Here is a 17945-nt window from a genome sequence, read left to right as displayed (position 1 = left end):
AGCAGGGATGGGATAGGGATGGGGATGGGAACAGGTAGGGGCATGGGGATGGGGATGGAAGCAGGAATGGGAACGATAGGCAGAGGGTGGGGATGGGAATAAGGATAGGGATGGGAACAGGGATAGGAATGGAGATGGGAGTGGGGATGGGACAGGGAGGGGAGTAGGGATGGGTATAGGAATGGAGATGGGCTCAGGGATGGGATGTGGAGGGGAATGGGGACAGGGATGAGGACGGGCGCGGGCAGGGCTCCGTGGCAGAGACCGAGCCTGCCCCGAGCGGGGGGAGGACGTGGCTCGGAGCCGGGGCTGCCGCGAGCGGCGGGCACTGATCCGGAGCCAGGGCCGGCAGGGGAGGGCGAACAAAGCGGCGGGGCCGGGCGGGCGGGCGGGGAGGGGCCGGTGCGGGGCCCTCCCCGCCGCGGGGCGCGGGCGGAGATAAAAGCGGGGCGGCGGCGGCGGCGCGGGCAGAGCAGCGGAGCGGGTACGATGCGGCTCGGCGGGGCGGCGCTGCTGCTGTGCGCGGCGGGGCTGGCCGTGGCCCCCGCACCGGCACCGGGACCCGCACCGGGGGCCGGGTCCGAGCGGCGGGCGGCGGCGGCGGGGCCCGGGCGGGAGCGGCGGGCGCAGTTCGCCTCCTGGGACGAGGTGAACGTGCTGGCGCACGGGCTGCTGCAGCTCGGGCACGGCCTGAAGGAGCACGTGGAGCGCACCAAGGGGCAGCTGCGGGAGCTGGGCGGGCGGCTGAGCGCCCACAACAGCTCCCTGGGGCGGCTGCTGCGGCAGGCGCGGGAGGCGCAGGAGCGCGGGGAGCGGCTGCGGGGCAGCGTGCGGGAGCTGGAGGGCCGCGGCCGGCAGCTGCTCAACCTCTCCGAGGCGCTGCGGCAGCGGCTGGAGGAGGTGGCTGCCGACAAGGACGCGATCCAGGGCCGGCTGGAGCGGCTGGAGGGCCGGGTCCGGCTGGCGCTGCAGGCGCGGCCGGCCGGGAACCAGAGCGCCCGGGACCTGGGGGCGCTGCAGGTGAGCGCGGGGGGCACCGGCATCCAGCGGGGGAGCGGGGAGGAGGGGATCTGACCCGCCCCGGCATCCAGCGGGGGAGCGGGGAGGAGGGGACCTGACCCGCACCGGCATCCAGCGGGGGAACGGGGAGGAGGGGACCTGACCCGCACGGGCATCCAGCGGGGGAACAGGGAGGAGGGGACCTGACCCGCACCGGCATCGAGCGGGGTGGAGGGGACCTGACCCGCACCGGCATCCAGCGGGGAGCAGGGAGGAGGGGACCTGACCCGCACGGGCATCGAGCGGGGTGGAGGGGACCTGACCCGCACGGGCATCCAGCGGGGAGCAGGGAGGAGGGGACCTGACCCGCACCGGCATCCAGCGGGGGAACGGGGAGGAGGGGACCTGACCCGCACCGGCATCCAGCGGGGGAACAGGGAGGAGGGGACCTGACCCGCACGGGCATCCAGCGGGGGAGCGGGATTGGCGGGCACTGGCACTGACCGGGGAGCGGGGTAAGGGAACCCACCCCACTCGGAGGCACCGGCACCGACCAGGGAGAGCGGGGAGGACGAGGAGAGAGGGGACCGGAGCGGCACCGAGCGGGTGGAGCAGGGTGGGGGAGAGTCACTCACCCTGCCCGGGGCACCGGCACCGATCGGGGAGCGGGATGGAGAGGACCCGACGCGCCCCTGCCACTAGCGCTGACCTGAAGAGCTTTGGCGGCGGGACAGCCCCCGGACCCGACCTGATCTGGGGCACCGGGAACGTCCTCGGGGAAAACCGATGCGGGACAGGGAGCAGTGGGCTGGGATCAGCCTCAGGACAGGGGAGGGAGTCCTGGGGGCTCCCCGGGAGTCTGGTATGGCCGGAGCTTCCCGGAGCTACGGGGTTCACCTGGCTCTTCCCCCTTTAGTCCCTGATGGACGCTCAGAACCTGCGGATTGAGGAGCTCCTGCAGAAGATCAAGCAGCAGCAGTACAAGCTGGACAAGCAGAACCTGCAGATTAAAAGCCTGCAGAGCAAGGTGAGCCCCCGTCCTGCGCTGCAACCCCCAGCCTGGCCCCACACGCTGTGGGGCCCCTGGTGTGTACCCCTGCTGTCCCAGCTCCCTGGCTTTGGGGACCCCACGGGGGCCACAGTCCTGGTCCTTGAGCTGCAGTGTTGATGTGAGGGTAGCAACCTGCAAGCTCCCAGGGAGTTTGCAGGGAGCAATAGGAGGAATTTGATGGGTGGGAACAGCCTTCCTGGGCTCTGCCTTTGCATTTATCTGCAGAATAAACTCACTGGCATGGGTGTGAAATACCACAGTCATCTCTGGCTTTGCCAGGACCGGGTGTCTCCTATTCCTCGAGGTTTCTGGGCAAGTTCAGCCCCAGCTCTGGCCACAGGGAGTGGCTGGCATGCAGCCGACCAGCTCCCCTGAGTAACAGTGTGGAAAACGAGCTGAGATAAAACTGTTCTGACTTGTGCATTTATTTTTTTTTTTAGGTCAATCTGCTAATCCCCCTACACCACAACAAAACACAGTCTCCAAAGTGGAAGATAAATCTGAAGAAGAGCCTCAACCTCACCAGCCAGAACCAGAATGGCAGTGGGGAGCCTGTGCCAACACAGAGTGAGTATCTGCCCGTGCCACCCTGCTCATCTGCCCCAAAGCAAACCTGCAGCAGTTGCAACCCTTTGGAAACAAAAGTTTCACTTGATCTGAGCCAGGATGTGAGATTTGCTTAAAAAACTGGAGGTTGGGAGTATGGCCAGAGTATGGGAGCACAGGCAGAATCCTTGCATTCTGGGCCAGTGTTAGTCCAGCAGGAATTTAAGGATTTAGGAGGCTTTTTTTCCTACCCTGTGTTAGGAATGCAGTGAGGAGCAGGCAAAGCCTGTGAACAGGTATTTGTAAAAGAGGATTGGCAGGTGAGGGGTGAATGCACGAAGGAGAGGAGGGTCTCAGCTCCTTGGAGTTAACTCTTGTTCACCTGCTCACACTTCACCCAGGCAGGATCTGCTTCTCTGTCTGTGGGAGGAGGGAAGGGTTAGGGAGCCCTGGGTGGAGAGGAGAGCTGCATACCTTTTGTGTCTCTCTCCCTTGGCTCATATTTAGGGCTTGTACACGAAAGACAAGTGCCTCAGCTTGCACTGTGCTTAGCAGAAGGTGCTGGGTTGCAGTGGATGCCCACAGCACAGGAAATGTGCACCAGAGCAGGCGAGTGGATGCTGTACCTGCAGCTCCTGGCTCTGCCTGGAGCATCCTCTCTGCTGGTGACAGGGCTGGAGGGGCTCCTGCAGAGCAAAGGGCAGCAGAGTAGGTGTCCCCAGCTGCAGTGTGTCCTGCAGCCTCCCTCCAGACAGGAACTGGTGTCCCCGCAGGGTTTGCTGGCCAGGAGCAGCTGCTGTCATGTTGTGTCAGCTGAATCACAGTGCTGGCTCTGCCTGTGCAGCTGTCTGGGGATGTTCAGCCGGAGCAAAACAAACCAGGCAGGGTGAGGAGTCACGGGGAATTCCTGGCCAGGGCCTGAAGCACAGATAGTATGGGAAAACACATGGGTATTTTGTATGTGTATGGGTAATTTGTCTGTGGACCTCAGAGCTGTCACCGTTGTGCCTGAAAGCTGGCTGGGAAGAACAAAGGGCTGTAGAAACGATGCAGACAAGAAAAGAGGTGGGATGTGGTGCTCCAAACTCCTCTTGGTGCTCAGCTCAGTGGGGCTGTGTTGGGTCTCCTTTGGTCAGAGCAGCACTACTGAGCCAGAAAACTCTCAGAACTTCTCTCCCCTGTTCTTTTCCCAGCTCTGCTTTGTCACTTGCCTGCAGTAGTGTGTCATAGAATTGTTTGGGTGGGAAGGAACATTCAGAGGTCATCTAGTCCAACCTCCAGCTCCACTCTCAGTTTATGCTAAAAGTGGGGTGCAGGGAGATGGGTTGGGGTCTTTGCTACTTACTGGTGGCAGATGTAGGCTGTGCAGGCTACAGAGATATTTGTGATGCACGGTGGGAGGCAGCAAGGGCCCACAGTTCCCAGGGATGCTGTGAGTACTCAGCACCTTCCAGTGCTGAGCTGTCCCTGATGAGGAGACCTTGAGCATCTCCAGCACCCCGGGCACTCCAACTCCCCCCCTTCCCTGCTGTGAGCTTCCCCTTCTCTTGCCTAATCCCTGTTGTTGGTATCACTCGCAGAAAACAAATCGGCTTCCTCTCATTAGCAAGTCAACTGAGTTTTCTGGCAAATCTTAAAGCGCACAGGCCGGCCCGTGCCCTCTGCCTGGGGGGCTTTTGGCCGCTTTCAGAGCGGGTGAGCGCTGCAGAGGCTTGTGCCGGCAGCTCCCGGCTTTTGTCGGGCAGAGCCCGGTGCCGGCGCGGCCCTGGGGAGCGGCGATGAACTCCACCAGCAGCCCCTGCAGAAAGACCCTTTTATTTGCATCCAGCGAGCACAAGTTTTTTCAGGGCAGGGCTGGCGCGGGGCCAAGCATGTGAAAGTTGAAGGCTCGGAGCTGCCTGGGGAGTGAGAGGTTTAATCGCTTGCAGAAAGAGGATCACGTCTTTGGGCAGAGCCTGTGCTTTCTGGCAGCCGGCCGAGTAGGGGAAAGGTAGAGCCCTGCTCAGGCTCTCCCCGTGGCGCTGAGACTCCAAAATAATGGGGTGTGGTTGGGGAGGGAGAGGGGGAGGTGATGCAGACAGCTCCAGCCATGCTCTGCCAATCCCTGAGGATGGATGTTTATCCCAGGTTAGTGACCTCCCTCTCCACCTTCGTCACAGCTGCAAATCCTGTTGGGTGAACACAGAGCCTGGGGCAGCTCCAACCTTGTTGTCTTGCTTGGCTAAATAAAGGGGGAGGGAAAGGAAAACACAGGAGCAGCCAGGAGGGCTTGTTGTTCTGCTGGTGCCGTTCGGATGTGCAACATGAACTGGAACTAACGAGCGTGTTCCTCAAACAAAAAGGCTGAGAGGAGGCTGTTCAAGCAGCTGCATCTCGTTCAGCTGCTGCAGAGTCCCTGTGGCATCAGGAGAACAGGGATCGAGTGCAGGGAGTGTGGCCAGGGCCCAGAAATGAGAAACAGGCAGGAATGGGTTTGGCTTCTGCACACTGGGACCGCTAATCACCCCCCTGGCACCTTCCCATTGATGCTGAAAGTGGGAGAGGAGGTGAGGAGCTAGGTGAGCCCAGCACCCTCCAGCACCTCCCTGCTGATGGCCGTGTGAGTGGGGGGCTTCTGGTTGGGGTGTTCCTTCCCCTGAACCTTTTTTGCTTCCCTGCCTGCATTCAGCCAGAGAGCAGGGATGTTGGGGATGCACTCGGCCCTGGCAGTGCAGGGGGCTCTGTGTGGTTTAGATCCTTCATGCAAAACACCCTCAATCCCTGTGCCTGTGGGCTCAAGGCAGGGCTGGGGCCACACGATTGTCCTGTGGTGCACTGATGGTGGCACCAGTCCTGTGCTGGCATTGGCCCCAGGGGGTGTAAGGGATGTGACCACCAGCTGACTGTGGGAGAGGGGCTTTCCCCGCTGAGGAGGGGAATGTTCATGGTGGGAGGGGAGGGATATGTTGGAAATGGGTGAAAGGTGGTGGCAGGTGTCACATTTCTGTCCCCTGGGTCCCCCCTGACCTTTTCTCCAGTTGAGGTTCTGCTCTTTGCCACAATGCAGTGTTGGGGCTCCCCAGCACCCAGAGAGGATGGGGCAGGAGGTGATGCCCTGCATGGCCTGCTTTTGCTCTTGGCAGCTCAAAGGCCCCATTTTCTTCCCTCCATCTGGCCTCAGGGAAGCCTCAGGCTGTTGGGGAGGGGCCCTCTCCCTGCTGCTGCTCTGGATTGTGGTGTCAGCCCTGACCCTGGGGCAGCTACCATGAGGGGACTCCCATGGGGGGGCTGTGGTGGTGGCCAGCACCCCAGCACAGCCCAGGGCTTGTCTCGAGGTTTCTTCACTTGTCTGTGTCAGGGTCATGCTGGCAGCAGCTGTGAGCCACCACAACCCATCCACCCTGGTGGGGGAAGAACAGGCCCCCTTTGTCTGGGGGTGACGGGGGCACCTGTCCCTGCTGACAAAGAGCCCCTTGACTGCTCAGCAGCCTGGGGCTGAATCTCTGCACATCCTTCTCTGGCCTTCTGGCTGTGGTGTTGTAACAGGTTCCCTGCTCCCTGTCTCTCCCAAGTGCTGGGATGAGTGGTGGTTCCTGGATGGACTTTTATCAGTGCTGTTGAAATGGTGCTTTGCTGGCAGCTCCGGGCAAAGTCCCTGCAGGGCAGAAGGAGTGTTGGGGGCCCAGCCGGCCTGGGGATGGAGGGGACAAGCTGGGGGGTGGCTTCACCCTGGGTAATCCACTCAGGCAATGAGCTGCTGCTCCCAGAGTCCATCCAGCCCTTCCCTGCCCGGGTCAGTGTGTCTCAGAAAAAGGGTCACTCCAGCCTGGCTCTGTGCCCACTGCTGGCAGGTTGCCCAGTGGGATGTCTGGTTGGGGCCATCACAGTTGCTGGGAGAAGGAGGTCGTGTGCTGGAGATGCTCACGTGCCTTCCTGATGTCAGGACTTGGGGTTTCTTTCTGCCCCCGAGGCCCCTTGAGCCTGCTTCAGCCTTGGGGTGGGATGGGGATGCTCAGCCCTGGCGTTACCCTGGCCCAAACGGGCTGCTCCTGCAAGGGAGCTGGGAGGCATCCCGGTCCCTCCTCGATGGGGAGCCCTGCTCTCCAGCCAAGGTGACCCCAGCCTGGCCCAGTGCCTGGCTTCTGCCTTGGATGGAAGCCCAAGGAACTCTGTTTGGATAACCGGGAAGATGTGCAGTCACAGTGTTTAAAGATGCCGAAGTCGGGGCCATCGGCCCCAGCGCGTGTCCAGAGCTGCCTCCACTGCCCTGCACAGCTGGCCGGGCTCGTGGCCAGGGCTGCAAGTGCCGGGGCCGTGGTAGGAGCAACCTGCTGTGGAAGTGGGGCTTGGGGCCATCTAACCAGTTGCTGTTTCCTTCCCCTGCAGAGCTCCCAGAGGGTTGCCACCAGCTCTTCCTGGCTGGGCAGCAAAGCAGCGGCGTTTTCCAGGTGCAGCCTGTGGGATCTCAGCCCTTCAAAGTCTACTGTGACATGACTGCAGGTAAAGCCCTGTGGGTGTCCTGCTGTGCCTGGCAGGGTGCTCTTGAAGTGCTGACCCCAAATGACTGTGTTTTCCCTGCCCACAGAGGGTGGCTGGACAGTGATCCAGAGGCGCACGGACGGCTCTGTGGACTTTGACCAGCTGTGGGATGCCTACAAGAATGGCTTTGGAGATCTCCATGGTAGGTGGAGGATGGTGTCTGTCTTCTCATTGTGTGATAAGGGGCAGCTCAGCAAAAGTTCTTCCCCTCGCTGACCCCTGGAGCTCTCTGTGCTGGAGAGGGGGGGACACTTCAGCTGTGGGCTGGAGAGGGGGGACACTGCTTGCAGAGTGGAGGTCCTTGATCTTCCTGCTGTGTCCTGCAGGTGCCAGGCAGTGATTCAAACGCTGCAGTGTCCTGGGTTGTCCCTGTTTGTCTCTGGAGCCTGCTCACGTGCCTGCTTTGCACAGCATGTTTGTGTTCCTGCAGCCAATGCCGTGGGTCTTATTTCAGGTGACTTCTGGCTGGGCCTGGAGAAGATACATCACCTTGTCCAAGAGGGAAAATACAATCTCCTGATCGAGCTGGAAGACTGGGAGGGTAATTCGCAGGTGGTTCAGTTTGTCTTCAGCCTTGGTGGTGAGAGCACAGCCTACATGCTCAACCTGCTGGGGCCTCTGTCTGGAGAGCTGGAAAATGCCATCGGGGACTTCAGGCAGCTGCCCTTCTCCACTCGGGACCGTGACCACGACCTCAAAGCTGACACAAACTGTGCCAAACACCTCTCAGGTCAGTACAAGCTCTTCTGTTCCAGTGGTGTGCACTGCCCTGTCAGCCCTCCACTGTCTGGTGGTGGCTGAGTGGGACAGGGACCCTGTGGCACTGGACCCCTTTGGTGTTGAGCCTGTCTCGTCCTCAGCTTCCCTGGGACAGCTGCATCCTCGGGAGGAGCTGTGCAGGGAACCAGGAGGGAGGCTGAAAGTGGGGAGGAGGGGGTTCATGATTCAAGTCTTGGCCCAAGCATCTGTTCTTGCAACAGCTTTGCTGGCTGCCACCTTGCTTGGAACCCTTCCAAGGAGAGCAGACACTTCCCACCTGAGATGGGGCTGGGGAAGGGTTTGAGGGGGTTTTGCACACAAGAGGGAGCAGCAGAGGTTTGCAGATGCATCCTGAAGTCACACAGGATCTGTAAAACGTTCCCCAGTGCAGGAGATGCCTCGACTGTGCACGAGGTGGTCTTGTGAGGTCCTGAAGCCCCGGAAAAGTGGGGGAGTGGGGGCAAGAGCTGCCTGGGTTTGTTTTCTGTCTGGAATTGCTGTGGGTTGAAATTGCCTGTGTTGCCTTGGTAGGTGGCTGGTGGTTCAGCACCTGTGGCCACGCCAACCTCAACGGGAAGTACTTCCGCTCCATCCCCCGCCAGAGGCACGAGCGCAAGCAGGGCATCTTCTGGAAGACATGGAAGGGCAGGTACTACCCACTGAAGTCAACCATCATGAAAATCCAGCCTGCAGCACTGGAAGCAGAGCCCTAATGCTGCCACTTGAGACTTGACTTTCTTTGCGGAGCACGGACCTGAGCTCCATCACTTGGTGTTTACAGAAAACAAACCCCCTCCCTGGAAAGCCCCCTGAGGGAGATCTCCCTCGGTTAGCAGCCCTTTAGTGGCACGACACAGCTCCTTGCTATGAGTAAAACAGCTCCATGTTGCCAAAACCCCTGGAAGAGAACTCCCAAATCTGAAGAGGAGCCACCAGCAGGGAGATCAACCTCCAGAGCATGCACAAGGGTCTCCTGACCTGCCACGTGCTGCTGTAGCAAGTTGTCTGGTGCTTTTTTTTTTGTCCTGTCTTAACATTTCTGTACTTTTTTGATGACCTGTGGCAGGGGGAGCACATGAAGTGTCTCCCTGCCCTGGACCCCAGCGCTGGGTACGGAGCCTTGCTGTGTCCCATCTTTCACTCTTGTTCCCAAATGATGTCCCACCTACCCTCCTGTGACAGCCCCTGGAGCCTCTGTCCCCTGCCAGGGCTGGGGGCAGTGAGCCCTGGGCAGCTCCATCTGTGCAGCCCCTGCCCTGCTGAGCGACAGGGTCTGGTGTGGGGTCTGAGGGTCGCCCCTGCAGAAGGAGACCTCAGGCTCATTTGCCTTCCCTTTGAAGACCCGTGTTTCTGGCTGTGCTGGAATTTGCCAGGAGCTGGGAAAACCACTTCCAGCTCTGAGGATGATGGGTGGGATCCTGCAGCTGCTTGTGTGAGGGCCAGGTCCTGGGGGGCTGTGCCTGGAGCCTGCCAGTGCTGCTGGGGAGGGGTGGGATGAGCAGTGGGACAGCACAGGTACAGAGCAGTGACTGTCCCTGGCCAGGACACTGTCACTGTCAGCCCTCAGGAACCTGGGGGCTGCCTTCTCCCACCAGACACCTCGTGCTTTGCAGAGGGACTGGCGCTGTCCCACGTATGTGTCCCAGCACTAAAAGGCCAGGGGGCAGCAGCATTTCTCTGCAGAAGCCACACTCACCTCATCAGGTGAGTACCCTGATGTGCAGCATCACCTCTGCCTGCAGGGTGGGTGCTGGGGGAGAGGTGGCCAGAACAGGTCCCCAAAAACTGTTACGGGCCAAGTTACAGTCTTGGGGCTTCCCAAGCATCCTGCCCTATTTGAAGTCATATTGACTACTGTGCTAGAGCTCCTAGCTGCTAAATACTGTACAGAGTTGTATGTAGGATGTTGGATCCTGTTGATGAATTCCTTGTTTTAATTTGTTTCCATATTTAAATGCAGTGTTAATAACAATGTGGTGTAATTTATAAATGTTGATGCCGGAAAGAAAAGCAAGTGTAGTTTGTGTATTTTAAACTTTTTTTTTTTGTACTAAAATATCTTTTCTGAAGATGTCTTTTAATAAAAACAAGCCTGTAACTGTCCTGCCTGGATTATTTGCCTGATGGTTTACCTGTGGCAGGTGTGTGGGAGCATTGTGAGGGCTCTGCTTTTGGAAATTTCTCTTATTGGAAGTGTGACTGAGGCACTCTGCTCCCTTCTGACCTCCATTTTCAGCTGTAGCCTTATGGAGCTCTAACATAAGTCGCTGCTGTAGTGCCCAGCAGCAGTTTTCAGTCTGTTTGAAGTTTATGGAGTTCTAAATTTCTTTTCTTTCTGGAAATCAGGCCTTGCAGTAGCAAGTTTATAAGTGATGATGAGCTGGATTTTCTTATTCCCTGATGGCAGACCTTTGCATGAGGGGGATACTTCTCCTAGGTGGCTGGAAGAGCCTGTGGCAAGTCTCTGAAAATGAGCAGAGGCTGAGGTCTGGATGATCCAGGCCCACTAAAGTCAGAGTTGATCAGGACAAGCCCCACTAAGCAGCAGCCCTTTACCTGCTCATATCTCATGTGTGTAGTCATCTCCAAAAACCTTTATTGTAACTTCTGGGGGCTGATTTCAGATGTAGGAATGAAATGAACTGGGGATGGTGCAGGAGCCTTGAAGATGATGGGGGTAAATTCCAGCAGTGCTCACAATGCCAGATGGATATTTTTTTGCAGCTCCCATATACTGGAGCTGGAGAAAACCAAGGAAAGGAGACAAAAATTGCTCGTTGCAAGAAGAAGAGATGAGGCTGCTCTAGTCCCCTGAGCAGCTCTATAAATACCCAATGGACCTAAATGTGGCCCCAGCTCCTGTGTCTGTCCTGCTTCCCTGGGGGGAATCCCAGGGTTAATGATAGCCCCAAGCACAACTGTGCAAACAGCCCATTATACCCAGCTCTGCACTGTCTGCTCACTCCTGCATTCAGAAATACATTTTTAATATTCCATTTGCTTAATTCAAAACTTGCTCAGTCCCTGAGTGCCCCAGCAGACACTGTGTTTTAGTCTGGATGCTGAAGTGGTGAGACTGAGGTGTTTTTTATGCATCAAATAGCTGGTGAAGGAGCTCTACTGCGTTTCCTCATCGCCAGGTTTTTCTGGCAGACTGGGGTTGGCTTCCTAGTGGTGCATTTGATCCACAGGAGGTGTTGGTGGCCGGTGAAGTGGGTACCGGAGGCCAGCCAGGGTTTGGTAAATGCCCAGATCTTGCCTATCGCGGGGATCACAGCTGCTGCTTTCCCGTGTGTCTCAGTCTTGCCTGTTTTGCTGCACAAGCCTCCACACCCCGTCATGTCAGTGCCACCCCATGCCCCAGACCTTCGGTCCCGCACTGGAGTGTGTGGCATTCCGGGCCCCTTTCAAGGTCCCTCTGCAGAAGAAGCCAGTTATGGCTCTCTGTTTTCATCTGAAACCCCCCCGGAATCCTCCAGCTCCTTCTGTTTTAACAACTGCTCGAGGTGCAGCTCGTGGCAGCCTCTGGGAGCTGCTCGGGGCTCCCTCCAGCGACAGCGGGAGAGCCGGCACGGGCTGCCGAGCGCGGGGGGACCGAGCGCTGCTGCTCCCCAAAACCCGCCCTGGGGCCTGCGAGGGCCGGGACCTGCTGCACCGGGGATGGGCCACCCCGGGCTCCGAGACCACCCCGGCAAAACCCCGGCGACAGCGGGCAGAAGGAACGCGGCTCGCCCTGCGAGTGTGGAGGGGCTGTGCCGGGGGTGGGGATGGGACGAGGCCGAAGGCTGCGGGGTCTGACCCGGTGGGATGGGGCTTTGGGGACCAGCAGCACTGCGGGACTGCCTGGGGGTGGCACGGGGCTGGCGTGTGCCTCAGTAGAAGCAAATTGACCCGGGATCCTCACAGGGTAGATCAAGGCGATGTTGCACATCAGGCACCAGTGTCCCAGCCCAGCTGTGTTTGTGTCCCCAAAAAGTGAGGACAGCCCTGACCCGCAGCACAGAGCTCCCTCTGAACAGCAGGAATGAGTGCTGGCAGACACGACAGTGGAGCCTGGAGCCCTTTTTTATTTAACAGTGGAATCCAAATCAGTCTTTGGCAAAAAGGGAAGGTGTTTGTGTGTATACAGAGCTGTACCAGCTTGGATGGACGGGCTGAAGCCCTGCATCAGTGGCACTGAGGTGCTGGGGTGGGTAAGCCAGAGGCCCCCCGCAGTGGTGGTGCACCTCAATCACACAAAAAAGGCAAATTGGCAAAGCCCCCACCAATATCTGAAACCTGCCACACAGCCACAGAACAGCAAACAGAGCAAGGGACAAGTTCTCCACCCACCAACACTCTCCAGGCACCTCCAGCCCAGCACTCAGCCTCACCAGCACCAACAAGGGTCACACTTTCAAAGCTGACCCTGGATCCAAATGGGTGCCTGGCAGACACCAGGAGTGCCAGGACTCTCCCAGTCCTCCCAGTAGCTTCAGCTCTTCTGCTAGAGCTCAGGAGCACCAAGCACAAATTGAGTTTCCTGTGGATGTCTCTGGCATGACTCTGCATCCTCTCCTTTACCAGGGACACCTCGCAAGCAGAGTGTTCTGGGGTGGCTCCTTGAGGGTACTCGTGGACACCACTAAGATCCCACTAAGAGGGTGGGAAGAGAAAATCCTGGCTCAAGTATCCCAGGCAGGCAGCTGCATCCTGGGTCACTGCAGAGGCTGAGGCTCCCAGGACAAGCTGTGGCATCTTAGGTGACTGTTTAGAGCAAGTTTTATTAAAAAAAAAAAAGTTTTATTTATTAAAAAAGATTTTTTACAACAAGTTTAATTAAAAAGAAAAGCAGATGGCACAGTGCTGACAGCTCTTCAGCAGAGTGGAGAAAATATTTGGGGCTTTCAGGACCCCTGCTACCTGTCTTGGACTACTCCCAGTGCACAGGTGGCTCGGTGTGTGGCTGCAGTGAGAGCTGCAGGGTTTGCCTGGGGTGTGGGGGGGTCACAGGGGCCCCTCTTGGGTCACTGGAGCTGCTGCTGTGAAGGGACTTCTGTCCCAGCAGTGACAGCCTGGGGTGCTGCCAGTGGGATCCCCAGAGTGGCATCGCCAGGCAGCCTCTGGGATGATGTGCCACTGTGGCTCTGAGGGTTGCCCAGTGTGAAAGGACAAATTTGACAGACTCTCAAACTATTTATGAGAAGGGTGGCTCAACAGAAAAAAAGAGAAAACGGGAAAAGTGGGAGGCAGCTCAAAATGATGATGGAATTCGGTCAGCTGGGGAAAAACCGATTCTTCCAAAGAAATATTTAGTCACTATGGTGAGATGGTTTCAGGACAAAGCCCATGGAGGGACAGAGGCAACAGCCAGCCAAGCACAAAGAGCGTGGGCAGCTCCAGGAATTTACACCACTGCAAAATGAATTACTAACAGCTGCCCAGTTTACCCAAAGTTCTTAAGTAACAGTAACTCAGAGTTAGGGAGGCAACCACGGGCCTGCTTCCCTTTCCAGCAGCTGCACAGAGACTGCAGACATGTCACCTCTGGCTGGGGACAAGGATTTGCTGGTGAGAGGAGATCATCTGCCAGGGTGGGCAGAAGCCTTTCCAACAGGAAGGGCAGACACAGGAGGAGCAGTAAAGACCTGGCTAAAGGAAGTTATACCTGATGTGGGGTTCCAGAGCTGATTGAAACAGAGAGAGGTGCTCATTTTACAGCAAGTATAATCCATCAGCTGTACAAGTCTTTGGGGATAGAGAGGAAATCACAGAAACCATATCACCCACAGTCTTCAGGACAGGTAGAGAGAATTAATAGAATGTTGAAAGAAAAGACAGTGAAAATATGCACACACACTAATCTGAAATGGCCAGAAGCCTTAAATTTGGCTCTGTGGGATGTCCAGAATACTCTGTGACAACACGTAGGGCTGACACCAGCAGAAATTCTCTTTGGAAGGCACTTAGCTGTACCAGGACCTTATATCCCAGCTGCAACCAGATTATTGGATAGATCTTGACCCAATGTGTTATATACATGCAGAAAGAGTTCAAAGAGCAAATTATGCTCAGTGGTATCAACCAATTCCCCCTGAAACATAGGTACAAGATATACAGCCTGGAGATGGAGTTTTAAACAAGATATTCTGTAGAAAAGCCAAATTAGAACCTAGATGGGAAGGGCCACGTGCTGTTTTACTGTGTTCCTATTTTCCTGTTAAAGTTTTAGTTAAGGAAAATGGGATAAACCTTCTCACATCAAATGAACAATGGATGATCTGTTCCATCACTTTCACTGGTGGTGTCCCCCAGGGATCAGTCCTGTTCAATGTCTTTATTGATGATCTGGATGAGGGCACTGAGTCCACCCTTGTTAAGTTTGTGGACAGCACGAAGCTGGGTGGGAGTGTTGGAGGGTAGGAAGGCCCAGCAGAGGGATCTGGACAGGGTGGATTGATGGGCTGAGACCTACGATGTGAGAGTCAACAAGACCAAGTGCTAATCCTACACTTTGGTCACAATAATCCCCTGCAGCAGCACAGGCTGGGGACAGAGTGGCTGGAGAGCTGCCCAGCAGAGAGGGACCTGGGGGTGCTGGTTGGCAGTGGCTGAACATGAGCCAAAGTGTGCCCAGGTGGGTGATAAGGCCACTGGCACCTGGCCTGGCTCAGGAAGAGTGTGGCAGCAGGACCAGGGAAGTGATTCTGTCCCTGTACTCAGCACTGGTGAGGCCACACCTGGAGTGCTGTGTCCAGCTCTGGGCCCCTCAGCTCAGGAAGGATGTTGAGGTTCTGGAATGTGTCCAGAGAAAAGTGATGACGCTGGTGAAGGGTCTGGAGCACAAGTCCTATGAGGAGCAGCTGAGGGAGATGGAGTTGTTTAGGTTGGAGCAAAGGAGGTTCAGGGGTGACCTTCTCACTCTCTACAACCCCCTGACAGGAGGGGGGAGCCAGGGGGGGGTCGGGCTCTTCTCCCAGGTGGCCAGAGACAGGACGAGAGGACACAGTCTCAAGCTGCACCAGCAGAGGTTTAGGCTAGACATTAGGAGGAATTTCCTCACAGAAAGGGTGATTAGACATTGCAATGAGCTGCCCAGAGAGGCGGTGGAGTCATCATCCCTGGAGGTGTTTAAGGAAAGACTGGATGTTGCACTTCATGCCGTGGTCTGGTTGACACAGTGATGTTCAATTACAGGTTGGACTCAATGGTCTCAGAGGTCTTTTCCAACCTTAGTGATTCCGTGACCCAGATTCTGCGATCAACTGGTTGATAAATAACTGACCTCTGAGAATCCTTTGTGATTTTGTGTTGGTAACCATTTAATTATTTGTGCACGTGAATCTAAGTTGTACTCTATCCTCTGAAAGTCTTTTTGGCCCTGATTCTGTTATGTTTTTTAACTTGTGATAATGTTGTGTGTAAGGGCAGTGCTTAAATGGCCTGAAAGTTTTTTCTTCTTCCTTTCAGTGTAAGAGCAGATGTGCTTCATTAAAGCAAAGGGGGGGGCTGTTTGGAACCCCCCAGTGCCCAGCTTGGGGGGAGCTGCAGCACAAGGTGCAGGTTGTGCTGGGGGGGTGAATGGCTGGAACTCCCAGCAAGGGGCTGGGACCTGGCACTGACCCTTTGCATCACTAAGGGCTTGGGGCACAGGAGGTGCCTGGTCACTCTGGGACTCTGCAGAAGCCTGGAAACAGTGAGAGACCCTGGAATAAATATCAGCATCAGGATGGGCACAGACTGGGAGGGGGCAGAGGATAGGGTGTGCCTTTGTCTGGGGTCCCTCCCCAGGGGCACCATCTCGAGCTGTTCTGTGTCCCTGCACCACAAAGGAACCAGAGTCTGGGGCTGTGCTCTGGGAACCTGGGGGCTGAGCTGGTGAGGGGGACTGGTCTGACTGGAGGAGTGTGGGGTGTGTGGGGGTCATGTGGGGCCCCTGTGGGGTCACTGGAGCTGCTGCTGTGAAGGGGCTTCGGTCCCAGTAGTGACAGTCTGGGGTGGTGCCAGTGGGGCCCCCTGAGCCAGATCTGAACTGTCAGACAGGAGTTTCCTTTACGGTTTGCTGACCCAGGAGGGACCCCAGGCCACTGGCTTGGAGGCTTGATGGCCTGTGGCCAATCTCAGGACATACGTGGAATCTCCAAAAGGGTCTGCAAACTTGTTGCCCCTTCACTGACACATGGCTTGTTTTGGTGACACAGCACTGATCCTTCAATGCAAAACATACCATGAACCCAGGGGACTCCTGGACGTGAAGAATGTGGGGAGTATTGATTCCTGATTCCCTCCACATCACCTGGGACAGCATCCCTCCTCTGACATCTCCACTCCCTGCAGTCCATGTTAAAACTCTGCCCCAGGGGATTTTGAAGCTGGATGGCACTCACAAGGGTACCTCCATCACGAGGGTACCTCCTCTTTAAAACTGATGACAACAGCTCCCAGGCATCAGAAGAAGAAAGTAAGAAAGTGATTTCCATCCAAACTGATAACAAATAGCTTTGGTGATTTTTTTAGGCCTCCCTCAATGTTCAGTTCAGAACCAATTAAGATACTTGTGATAATGAAAATAAGATGTTTTACTTCCGCTGGGGAGCAAAGGCCTCCTTTGCAGATCAGCAAGGAGCCACCCTTCTCTTCCTCCTGTCACACAGCCACTCACTGGATGTGGCATTATCAGGTGTGGGAAACTCAGCATGGGATAATAGTCCTTCCCTGGAGGTTCTGCATCCATCATGTTCCAGCTTTGCTCCTCCTGATGCCATTTAACTCCTTGGTTGGATGCTCAACACCCCCTGGTGTGCTCTAGTCATTACCCATCAGGGCCAGTCCCTGGGGTCCTGTGGGAACAGGAACAGCATCAACGGGAGAAAGCAACACCACCTTCCTGCAGATCCTGGTGTTAAAAATCCCTTTGGCATGGGAAGGCTTAAAAGTGCAATGCTCTGTGCTGCATGTGAGCACCAAAACCACAAAGGAAAGATTTCCTCCCCACTCCTCCAGCAATCACTGTCTGTCACAGCAGAACAACTGGCCCAACCCATTGCTAGGCTGGAGCTGGAATCTTCCCCAGACCACTGGTTCTATGAATTTTTGGCTTCCCTTCCCTGCTGCTTCCGCTGCCTGACATGCCACACGGGCACCTGACACCTGGCAGTGGGCCTGCAGTGTGTTTGCAGCGTGCTGGTTCTCAGAGACCGGGCCATGAACAGCCTGGCTGTCACCGAGCTGGACACCCTGCCGAGCTGAGGCACTGTCAGTCTGGCTGCTGCCTCCTCGCTGCCCCCACTCAACCATTAACACTCAGTTTTGGGAAATGGGACCCCTTGGACACCATGATCCCGTCTGTCCAGGCTGTTCGGGTGTCTGGGGGAAGCTGAGGGCAGCCTGGAGGATCTGAACCTCTCCCCACCCTGACATCACTCCCAGTCTGAGCATCTCCCAAGGTCCAAAGCCGACTTTTTCGTCTCCCGTGTCTCAGCCTTGCTGCTGCTCCTCTGCGATACTGGAGACCCACTAATCCTTTAGTCGGATAAACACTCCTCGGGGGAGGAAAGTAGGGCAGACGTGCCGCGACGAGCACAGCCCGGAAAGTGAGAAACACCGAGCAGGGCGGCTTCCCAGCACATCCCAGAGGGAAGGAGGGAGGCGGCAGCTTCCCCCCATCAGGGTTTGTCCAACCACAAATCACGGGCGTCAGGGCAGGGACGGGGTCGGTGTGCACAGGTCACCGGGGGGGGGTCCCCAGGGCAGCGGGGACACCCGGGGGCTCCCCGAGCGGCTCCGGGAGGCTGGTCCTGCATCCTGGACTGCGCTCCAGGGATGAGTCGCTGCCGTCGGGAAGGAGAAGGGTGTCCCACCGGCCCTGGGCTGTGGCCACGGCTCCGCTCGGGAAATCTCCTCAAGTCGTGCCAGGGAAAAAAAGGGGAAATGTTCCCCTTGAGCAATTGTGTCACCGCGCGGGGATGTTTTTGCCAGAACAGCCTTTTCGGCCGGTGTTTGGCAGGAAGGTGAGGCCGGGAGCGCGGGGCGGGGCAGGGGGCGGCCCCAGGGGGAAGCCCCGAGCCCCCCCTCCTGCTGTGCTGTGCCGACC

At 57.1% G+C, this 17945-nt stretch overlaps 2 protein-coding genes across 2 annotated transcripts in view; both read left to right on the top strand.

The window, feature by feature from the left end:
• The first annotated feature begins 489 nt into the window (after positions 1-489).
• ANGPTL4 (angiopoietin like 4) lies at positions 490-9967 on the top strand. Its single transcript, XM_017837073.1, has 7 exons — positions 490-1020; positions 1916-2026; positions 2491-2617; positions 6962-7075; positions 7161-7256; positions 7569-7844; positions 8405-9967. Exons 1-7 carry the CDS (start codon positions 490-492, stop codon positions 8584-8586), a joined length of 1437 nt encoding a protein of 478 aa, XP_017692562.1. The 3' UTR covers positions 8587-9967.
• A 1566-nt stretch (positions 9968-11533) lies between these two features.
• Positions 11534-17945, top strand: part of RAB11B (RAB11B, member RAS oncogene family) — a 23617-nt gene continuing 17205 nt past the window's right edge. The window contains exon 1 of the mRNA XM_017836973.1: positions 11534-11612. Within this exon, the coding sequence (XP_017692462.1) occupies positions 11534-11612 (79 nt within the window). The remainder of the gene's footprint in view (positions 11613-17945) is intronic.

Source organism: Lepidothrix coronata, unplaced genomic scaffold (assembly GCF_001604755.1).
Source record: "Lepidothrix coronata isolate B3197 unplaced genomic scaffold, Lepidothrix_coronata-1.0 Scaffold290, whole genome shotgun sequence".
In the NCBI taxonomy this organism is placed as follows: domain Eukaryota; kingdom Metazoa; phylum Chordata; class Aves; order Passeriformes; family Pipridae; genus Lepidothrix; species Lepidothrix coronata.
Note: the sequence above shows the minus strand (reverse complement) of the source record. Positions and strands in the feature narration are given on the sequence as shown.

What these genes read in the sequence shown, in the direction of transcription:
- ANGPTL4 (XM_017837073.1), top strand. Translation starts at nt 490, where the DNA reads ATGCGGCTCGGCGGGGCGGCGCTGCTGCTGTGCGCGGCGGGGCTGGCC. An exon ending in GGAGCCTGTGCCAACACAGA is followed by an intron (nt 2,618 to 6,961) that starts GTGAGTATCTGC and finishes CTTCCCCTGCAG; the next exon opens with AGCTCCCAGAGGGTTGCCAC. An exon ending in CTGTGCCAAACACCTCTCAG is followed by an intron (nt 7,845 to 8,404) that starts GTCAGTACAAGC and finishes TTGCCTTGGTAG; the next exon opens with GTGGCTGGTGGTTCAGCACC.